Genomic DNA, 10,685 nt, shown 5'->3' on the forward strand with positions numbered 1-10,685 from the left:
TCAATGAGCCTCCGACAGTAATAAAGTAACTTGCAAAATTTTCTTATCATCATAGCAAAAACTTTAAAAACATGAACACAGAATCCCAGAGACAGATGAAGATACCTCCATCAACCCCCTTGTGCAGCATTTCCCAATTTCTGAAAGAGAATACCAACTTCCTCCTTGTATGTGTTCAAGTGAATAATACAGATCTTCTATTAATCAGCAATGTGAAATATCTACACTGTACACTCCTGACAGAACATGCCCTTGAGCTCTCTGTACTATGAATCCAAAGTTTGATAAAGACATGTCTGAAGAGTATGCAGTCCCTTCTTTCATTTACTACATCAAGAGTTTTCAAGCATTTTTTTACGCTATAAAATCTTTGTATAAAATCTTACATAACTGGTTGAATTTACAACTCTGGTTGAAATATGTGTCAGAGAATTCAAAGCCTTGCCTGTGTGTTACCCCTTCCTTCAAAAATAAGGAAACAAGCAAAAAAACAATGGTTACATGTAGAAACAGTATGGGTTTTGGAGTGAGTAAAACCAGGTTTTAAATTTTATCCTCCTATTTAATAACCATGTCTTTATCATCTCAAAACCCAAGTTGTCTCATTTGTAAAACGGCTAGCTCCTTCCTCACGGGGTAGTTGTGGAATAAACCATGGTATGCAGAGTGACTAGCATGGTGCCTAGCACCATGCAGATATTCAACAATGGTTTCTTGTATTTGAAAAAAAAAACTACATAAACTGGTACCACTTGTTACTCATAGTAATCTGATTTAATCTTTTCCTCTAACAGTATGCTTATTGGATTGGTGATCATCACAACCGCTGAGAACCAGCACTCAGTTGAAGGGCAGATCTAAAAACTCAGCCTGCATAAAATTATTACACAAAGATTATGAACTTCCAATTAAAATGAAATTTGGCAACATCAAATTCAGGAAAAAAGCTTCTATGTGCACTATAGCAAAAAAGAAGCCGACAAGATAAAGCCTTACCAGATAAATGATAATTACCTATAATAGTCTCCACATATTCAGAGTTATCATTGACATTGAAGAGGTCCCCCGCTCCAAGAGCATAATTCAGAGACTCCTCAAAAGCTCCCAGGTGATAAAATACTTTAGATGCCACCAAGGCTGCAAACTGCCGACTCCGGAAACCTTCATCTTCGTATAAAACCTCTCTGAAAGAAATTAGAAGTACAGGTCTAGTTCAAATTGTGGTTTTCCCTAAAAATCCCAAATCTAAATATTCAAGCCACAATTCAGTTAACAGCAAATTTCTAAATGAATCAATAAGCCACAAGACCCACACTGACAATTAAATTTGATCTACCTTATTCTGATTTATAAAAATAACTTCTTACATTTTGTCTACAGACTCGGAAATTTCTGCCCAGAAGTCATTAACAACTGCATTCAATTTGTGTAGTGCAAATTCCTGTAAAAGACAACCAAAATCCTATTTTGAGATAGACTTATCATTACACTTCCTTAAAAAATTCTTTTCAGCAAATCAATGATCAAATCCTCAGTAATATTTACTCAAACTTTTACTCTATGACAAATATAAAAATTTACCAACTTATACTTTTCTTGAGTTTACACATTTCTTTTCTTTTCCAATCATCAACATTTTCTTCTTTGAATATAAACAATTAACTCCAGGTTGCTGGTTTAGATGTACAGGAATCAAGTATCTAGAGCCATTAGAAGTACATCCCAAATTTCCATCAAATAAAAAACTTTAAATATGTGAAACAGAAGCAACACCTTTTTGTGTTTTCTGTTGATAACGAAACTGGGGTCAGGGGAGGGGAAGGTGTGGTGGCTCAAACTCGTAATCCCAGTACTTTGGGAGGTCAAGGCAGGGGGATCACTTGAGCCCAGAAGCAGGAGTTTGAGATCAACCTGGACAACATAGTGAGACCCCATCACAACAAAAAAATTTAAAAATAGCTTAGCTGAGTGTGGTGGTGCATGCCTATAGTCCCAGCTACTTGGGAGGCTGAGGTGGGAGGATCATTTGAGTCCAGGAGGTCAAGGCTGCAGTGAACCATTACCACACACTGCACTCTAGCCTGGGTGACAAAGTGAGACTCTGTCTCAAAAAAGGAGAAAGATTAAAAAAAAAAAAAAAGGAAATTAGGGGGCTATTCAAGTGCCGTAATGAGGTTTATTTGTCTTAGCTTTGTTAAACTCAAGGGAAACCAACTGCTGTGGCCAAAATACTATCCTCTCTGGCTAGGTTACAAAAATCGGGTACAAGTCAGCTAGGATAGCAACTTTAAATGATGGAAGATTACAGACATCACTAAATTCAAAAGGCTTCACAGTATTCACACTAAGCCTAGTTACTTTTTCTTTAATTCATACCTTAAGCTGTGGTTCATCTTCATCCAGAAGAGAAATAATTCCAGCTATGAGAGAAAAGATGTAACATGATTATGAAACACATTCTCACGAAAGTGGAAATTAACACCTGGTCAAAATATATGATGGCTGAAAAACAATTTTTTTGAGGGGTAACTTCTCTAGGGGAATGATTATTTTTCTTTGAAAGTGTAAAGGTTTATATCTCAAGTTTAAGACTTAACTATATTATCAAACCCTCATGGCACAACATATATCACATCACTTGCCTAATTCAATGGTTTTCAAAGTGTGGTCCCTGGAATAACAGCATTAGCATTGCTCGGGAACTTGTTAGAAATACAAATTCTTGGCCCCACTCCAGATCTACTGAATCAAAAATTATGGGGATGGGGCCCAGTACTGTGATTCTTTTGCTTCCTATAGTTTGAGAACCATTGGCCTAATTTACTGATTAAAATGGGAAACTTTCCTGTACAATTTTAGAATAAAATTATTCATACAAAATAAATCAACAGTTATAAGATTACTTACAAAAATGGGAGCATTTAGTCATCGACTCAACAAGGTAAAATACTTCAATTATTTCAAGGTGTGTATATTATGGCACCTCTTTCCTATCACAAGTAACCTGGGTTTTACTAAATGATGAACAATCATACTCATTCTGAATTCACTTACCCAAGCACAGTGTTCTCCGTATGGCTTCTCTTAGTCTCAAGGTATTACCACTAACATAGGAGAGTAAAAGGAGTAATTGTCCTCTCCAAAAGAACACAGCTTGAAATACAGTCAAAAGTCAAAGGGATTATTGGAAAAATGATACGGGAAATTATTGTATTTAGACCACAAAGGAAACCACTCTCAAATGTTTTCCATGTGGGTTTTAAAATCATTCCAGAACACTGAGTTGAAACTGTGATTTGATTAAAAAGTGTCAAGGCAACTTAGTTAGATGTAGCCATTTCTAATGGACAAGTATAGGTTTGCCAAATAGCTTAAGCAGTCTTTAGAGAGCCATACAGGAAAAGACACAAAATCTACCAAGCAAAACTAAAGTAGCATAAAAGCAGATATAAAGAACCTCTTGGTACTCCAGGTTGGTATGACAAGTCCAGAACAGGGATTCTGAATGGACAGCACAGGGAACAGATAAATTTCAAAATTCAATCAGTGAAAAAGAAAAAATTGCAAACTAGTGATAAGGAGTAAGAGGACAGGCCAGAACGCTTTAAATGTAGAACAGATCTTAAATAACAGAACACCTAATACTAAAACCGCTACCTATCCTCAATCAAGGTATTTGAACGGCTTTTACCAAAAAGGGATATGGATTTTTACATTCTTTGGTTTGGTTTCACTTATGACTAACTGGTTACATGATTGTCCTGGCTTGGAAACTCAGCCTCTGGCCACGGACCAGAACTAAATAAAACACACTCCATACATTAGTACTTCCCATCTTAAAAACAAAACAGAACTCTCTTCTGGAGAGGGGAGAGAATGGGAAAGCCCTAAGGATGCTAAAAACCTCTTATGCCATTATAGGAACTGAGCAGATATTGGTCTAAACTTGTTGAATCAATTGACAGAAATATTTGGATATTATTTACAAATATGGAGATATGTTCCAGAAGACACAGCTTAAAAGTTGGGAATAGTTGCCTCTGGGGATCAGGAGAGGGAAAGTGAGGTTGGGAACTATTGTTTTAAAGCTTTTTAGCACAACTTGCCTTTATGTGTCTGTATGATGTTTAAAAAAAAAACACAAACCCACTCAGTTTCACATCTCCTGCCTGTAAGCACCTATCTCTCTCTCTCTCCACTCCCCTGCATAGTCAAACCTCTTGAAAAAAACTAACAGAACATGTTGAGCTCTTATTCACCACTGTATGCTAGTGCCTAGCTACTGCCTGGTCAATAAATGAATGAACAAACTGACTAATCCACACCAGAACCATGACACTAGTCTGTTTAGCACCTGGGACAAATTCTAAGCCAACATGAGCCATAGGACAGAAAACAAAGTGACAAAATATTTGGAAGACAGTTGACAAGTAACCCAATAAGCTTCAATGGCATTAATAAACACGTACTATATGATCACCACAGAATCTCAGGAGAGGACCTCAAAAATTATTAGTTTTGCCACCTTAAAGAGGCTTAAAGTCTATTATATTGTCATCAAGTGCTTTGCCAGCCTCTACTTTAAAAACTCAAGGGATTGATGAATTGCTTTGACGAGCTGACTGAGCTCTTCAGTCAAGACATACTTTTGAATTTCTGCCATGCTCTCAGCAGTGTTCTAAGAATTGTGAAAACAAGCTTCCTGCTCAAAATTCTACCAGGGAGAGAAAGACAGTAATCAGGCAAGTAAACAAACAAGGCAACTACAGAGTTGTGGTGGAGAGAGAGTAAGCGTGTTTCAATAGAATGATCAGGGAAGGATAACATTTGAGTGAGACAAAAGACTGAGAAGCTAAAGGAAAATCTGAGGAAGAGAAGACTAGAAAGGAACAGAATGTGGCAGGGCCCTGAGACAGGAGAGAAACTGACATATTCAAGGAACAAAAAGGCCAGTGTGATTAGGATGTATTTACTACAAGACAAGGTGGGAATCAGATCATGCGGGTCCTTGGTTAACAGTCTGGATTTTACTGTATGCCTGGGGTGTCCAACCTTTTGGCTTCCCTGGGCCCCAGTGGAAGAAGAACTGTCTTGGGGCATACATAAAATACACTAACACTAACGATAGCTAATGAGCTAAAAAAAAAAAAAAAAAAAAAAAAAAAAAAAACAAACTTTGTGTATAATTTTCACGATATCCGCCACCACAGATAAGAAAAAAAGTCCTTGACAAAGGGTTGGACACGGCTGCTCTAAACACAATGGAAGCACTGGTGGATTGTAAGCAAAGAAGTATTACGTGATTCAAGTTTTAAAAAGCATACTTCACAAGAAAAACGGACTGTATGGAGGTAATGGTCGAAAACAAAGCCTTAAGGCTGATATAGTAACCCAGACAAGAGATGAAGGTGGTTTGGGCCAAGTTAGAAGAAACAATGGTAATGGATGGATTTGAAATAGAATGAGGCCTATAAGTGGCTAGAAACTGAGTGTTTATTTGATCTGTACAAAGCTCTGACTGGAAAAACTTCCCGATACCAAACTAAAATTCATCTCGCGATCACTTGTATTCCTTGGGGACAAAAAGTCTTATTCCAGGTACAAGTGACAGCTCTTCAAATGTTTGAAAGTAACTATGTCTCCCAGTATCTCCAACGATCTCCTTAACCAATCCTCATAAAAATAAACTTTCGATCGCCTTACCATTCAGATTACTGTTTTCTGCTCACCAGTTTGTTTACAATAAAATCCTTTTTTTGTAGGTCAAGCACAGAGTAGGAAAATGAGAAAAGGGTATGTAAGCAGGCAAGGGAAAAAAGCAAGGCTCTGGACAGCTACAAGCAAGTCAACCTGTAAGGGGGAGCTGAAGTCTCCATTGAAACTTGATCTCTGTAACTTACTCCGTTGCAAAAGTCACTATGTGAATCTACCTATGCAATGGTTTGCGCGTATGAAACCTGCTCCGCAGATCCATCCACCTTTCTTGAATGTACAATCAACAGACTGAGCACATAACCTCGAAAGGGTAAGTAAGCTCTCAGTATAAAGGTATCTCCAAGGCGTCTTCACCGAACCCAAAAGTTATCTATCTGTTTTGAATGAACACCCTTGGGTCGGACCCAGAAATGACCCATCTCAAACCTAATTCCGGGTTTCATTCTAAGGAGAATGGAGCTCGGCTATATCCAGAAACCCTTCTGTAGCTGTCAGGCTGCCTGGCCAGCGGGTTGCCTTACTATTCAATAGCACAGGGGCCCATCCCACCCCGACCCCCTGCGGGGAAGGACTGGGGCTGGACGACCTCACGCGGCCAAGAATGGGAGGCAGAGAAAAAAGAGAAACCCTTTTGGGGTAGGGGGAAGGCCCAGAAAGCCCCTCGGGTCCTGGCGCTGGGGTGTGGTTGGGGAAGGATGCCAAGGCGGTCGACCCGGCTCGATTCTCTCAAGCCAGGGAAGCAAGCAGTGGCCTGATCAGACTCCTAGCCCCCGGCCCGGAGGTGGGCCTTGGGCAGCGAGAAGCTGCCCAGGCCGGCGCTCCGTCGGGAGGTGCCCAGTCACCGGCCCTGACTCAGCTAAAAGCCGGCGCGACGGCGGCTCCTCCCTCCAGGCGCTGGCTCCGGGCCGCACTCACCGGCCGAGGTGATCATGGCTGCGCTCCTCACTCGCCCGTCGGCTCCCTAGCCGTTTCAGCTGCGCAGTGTATCTGTCAGCTCAGGACCCGCTCAGTTCACCGAGCCTCCTCGCTCCCCGGGTGCGCTGCTCAGTCACTCGCCTCCTCAGGCCGCCGGCTCGCTTCTCGCCAGGACCCCTCCCGCCCCGGGGCTGCCCGCCGCCCCGCCTGCCGCCCGGCGCGAATTCTCCCCTGGACTGCGTCTTCTGCGCCGCGGTCTACTCCTCAGTTCTCGCGGAAGGGTAAACGGAGAACACCATTGTTTTCTGTAAACCTCCTCGAGGTCAGGAGTACGGCGCGGTGGGAACACTGGTCTGCACCTGAAGTCAGGCATTAGAATGGCCACCCCTATAAAGAGAGGACCCCATCATCACCCTCCATTGCTAAGAGAAAGGGTGTTGAGGGGAGGTGCGAGCATTGCAAGCAGTGCCACCTGCTGGTGGGAGGTCTCGCTGCAGCACATCTCCCACCAGCCAATACTTGAGGAATTGGGGCAGCGGCAGACAGCGTTTTTTTAGAAAAGTGGCTTTCGATTGTCTTCTAAAGCAAAACCCATCATAAAAAAAAAAAAAGAAAATCCCCACAGAAGTGCTTTATTATAATAATGAATCCACAAGTAATAATTGGCTTATTATAAAGTTAAACAATGAAGGTTTTTACTTACTTTTGGAATAATGTCCAGTGTTGTCAGTGTATTAAAATGTGCAGTAGTTATATGGTGAAAGCCTTTCCAAGGGAGAAAAAATGTCTTCCATTCTTTCCTTGTATCTGCCTAGGTCCTCTTTTACCCTGACGGCAGTGGGTTCTTCGCTTCTAATACATCTTCAGAAATTTGAAATGGCAGTTGCAATGGCCACTTGCAGTCTTATACTAGCTTCAATAAGCCAATTTATTTCAAGAGTCAGTACTGAGAAAGTCTTGACAAAGAATAGTGGCAAACGGTAGCATTTTTCAGCCACTGGCCATGCACTATCAAGTTAAACTCTTCAATCGGACAGCGATGGCAAGTTCATTTCTACGGCCTTCTACCTAACCTAGGGGCACAATCAATGTCTTGTGGCTGCCAGCGAATTAAATGTGCTTGATAACACATTTTGTTCTATGTGTGAGTTTAAAAAAAAAAAATTAGAATTCTTAAACTGTGGTTGTTTAAAATATATTAAATATAATTATTGAACACTTTTGAAGAGCCTGTGGCTCAGATTGAAAGGCAGGGCTCGAGAAGATGTGCATGCAAAGGAAACAGATTACTTGGGGTGTCATTCTACAGAGGCACTTCTTTTTTTTTGAGACAGAGTCTCCCTCTGCTACCCAGGCTGGAGTGCAATGGCGCGATCTTGGTTCACTGCAACCTCCACCTCTTGGGTTCAAACGATTCTCCTGCCTCAGTCTCCCGAGTAGCTGGGACTACAGGTGCGTGCCATCACACCTGGCTAATTTTTGTATTTTTAGTAGAGACAGTGTTTCACCGTGTTATCCAGGATGGTCTCGATCTACTAACCTCGTGATCTGCCCACCCTGGCCTCCCTAAGTGCTGGGATTACAGGCGTGAGTCACTGCACCCGGCTCTACAGAGGCACTTCTACCAAGCCCTCACATGAAGACACCTGTGTGCCCCAAACCCCTAGAGGATTCACAAACAAATGCCAACAGGTAATGAAAATGAGTAAAGCAGGCCCAGCAAAAGAAAATACAAGCTCCACAGGATGGCGAATGGCAACTAACAGTGTCAAGGAGGCACTAGGGGGTAGTGGGGACTGTGATAAAGAGTGAGCGCCTGGCAGGGCGCAGTGGCTGACAACTGTAATCCCAGCACTTTGGGAGGCCGAGCTGGGTGGATCACCTGAGGTCAGGAGTTCGAGACCAGCCTGGCCAACATAATGAAACCCCATCTCTACTAGAAACAAAAATTAGCCAGGTGTGGTGGCGGCTGCCTGTATTCCCAGCTACTTGGAAGGCTGAGGCAGGAGAATCGCTTGAACCTGGGAGGCGGAAATTGCAGTGAGCCGAGATCGCACCATTGCACTCCAGCCTGGCGATAGAGTGAGACTCCGTCAAAAAAAAAAAAAAAAAAAAAAAAGTGAGTGTCCCATCTAAAGAGAGCAACTGCTACTCAGTTCCTGCCAAGAATGCAGGGTGACTGTTGGAAGACCTATGTTTTTTTCTAAGAGAAGCCAGAAATCAGAATTTCATGCAATATCTCCAGAATTTTAAATGTTGGCTACTAATTCAACATGTTTTAAAACAGAGAGGTGGTCAACGTGCCACCTCTGCTCTTCAAGGAGAAGGCATTCTGTATGAGAGGACAATCCTGTCTTCCACTTGGATGTTGTGTGTGTCATTGCCACAAACCCATGTGAGCCTCACGTGAACCTGTGAGATGGGCAACAGGGAAGAAGCTTGGACACAGACATCAGGCTCCTTCTCCCGGGGGATTCTGTTCTCCCTCCTGGGTGACTGGCCCATGCCTGTGGCTTCTCCCTCTCCAGTCCATTCTGTATTCTTTAGCCGGAGCAATCTTTTTGAAACTCAACTCTGATTAATTCTGCTCCTTCAAACCTTCAGTCCCCATCTTGGACTCTAGTTTTTTTTTGCGTCTTTCTTCTGTGTTTCTGTCCATAGCCTTCTTCTCACTCCCCGCATCCCCTGTAAGAGTGAAATGCCATTGGCTGCTGTGCACAAGGTGGTGGCTCATAAAACGTGTCTCTACTGCCCTGCCCTCTCTCCTGAGAACAGACTCACACACCTCCCGGGCATCTCTGCTTGGTGGAGTCACAGGCTCCTTCAACTCAGTGACCTCAAAGTTGTGCACACTATTGTGGCCCCGGAGTTGTGTGTCTCCTTCCTTGACCTCAGTGTGGGTGAAGGACATCCATCAGCCACTGCAACAGAAATCTGACTCTTCTTTTCTCCCACAACAGTCAGCACCAGATCTCCTCTTTAATCTCTCACACCGGCCTCTCCCATCCTCACTCCATTACCCAATAGTTGCCTCCCCCTCTTCTTTCCAGACCACGACTGCCTTCTACAGCCTTGACTTCCTGCTTACAGTCCCAGAAGGCTTCGGTCCACTCTTCATAGCCAGTCAGGAGCATGATCAGAACCAACAGGAGCACGACTTTCTCCTCCAGGATGGTGGGACTGTCTTCATGTGTCTGCAGTGTGGCTCTGGCGTGCCACACTCCAGCCATCCTGAACCCCTGAAGCTCCCAGAGTGGCTACATGGCCATGTACCTTGTTGCTGACCTTTGTACCTGCTAGTGTCTCTGTCGTCAAGGCTCTCTCCCCCACACTCCAGGTTAACACCACTTACTTTGAGTCTCAGTCAGGCGGCACCTCCTCCTGGAAGCCTTTCTTGGCCCAGCCCACCATGGGCTCCCTTAAAGCCTTTACTCCACACAGCTGGTATCACATCTCCTTGCCCCGGTCCCAACTAGACAAGGAACTACTCAAGGGCAATGCCACATCTTGGGTAATTCATCTCACTGCCCACTAGAGTAACTAGCAGTTATTGAGCACATAATAGGTCCTCAATAAATGTTTCTCTGATGATCGGATGAATACCCGGTCATTTAGTTATTGGCACAGGGCTGGAACTCAGACCTACGGTTCTCAAACCCCTGCCCTGTCCAAGACTCTAAAATGAGCTCTATTTTTTAGAACATAGTGAAATCATGGAAAGAATTCTTAGGATGTGCTCGGTTTAGAAACAACCTCCCGAAGATGGCCGAATAGGAACAGCTCCAGTCTCCAACTCCCAGCACGAGCGACACAGAAGACCGGTGATTTCTGCATTTTCAACTGAGGTACTGAGGTCGTCTCACTGGGGAGTGCCGGACAATTGGTGCTGGTCAGCTGCTGCAGCCCGACCAGCGAGAGCTGAAGCAGGGTGAGGCATTGCCTCACCTGGGAAGCGCAAGGGGGAAGGGAATCCCTTTTCCTAGCCAGGGGAACTGAGACACACAACACCTGGAAAATTGGGTAATTCCCATCCCAATACTGCGCTTTAAGCAAAC

The 10,685-nt window shown here is 43.4% G+C and overlaps 1 protein-coding gene across 1 annotated transcript in view; it reads right to left on the bottom strand.

Moving 5' to 3' along the window:
- The window catches only part of PSMD1 (proteasome 26S subunit, non-ATPase 1), a 129,972-nt gene extending 123,167 nt beyond the window's left edge, over positions 1-6,805 (bottom strand). Inside the window, 4 exon segments of the mRNA XM_017886359.1 lie at positions 1,015-1,184; positions 1,368-1,441; positions 2,377-2,420; positions 6,631-6,805. Coding sequence (XP_017741848.1) covers positions 1,015-1,184; positions 1,368-1,441; positions 2,377-2,420; positions 6,631-6,646 — 304 coding nt within the window. The 5' untranslated portion in view covers positions 6,647-6,805.
- Between the last annotated feature and the right edge of the window lie 3,880 nt (positions 6,806-10,685).

This window comes from Rhinopithecus bieti, unplaced genomic scaffold (genome assembly GCF_001698545.2).
Source record: "Rhinopithecus bieti isolate Rb0 unplaced genomic scaffold, ASM169854v2 scaffold_13704, whole genome shotgun sequence".
NCBI lineage: Eukaryota > Metazoa > Chordata > Mammalia > Primates > Cercopithecidae > Rhinopithecus > Rhinopithecus bieti.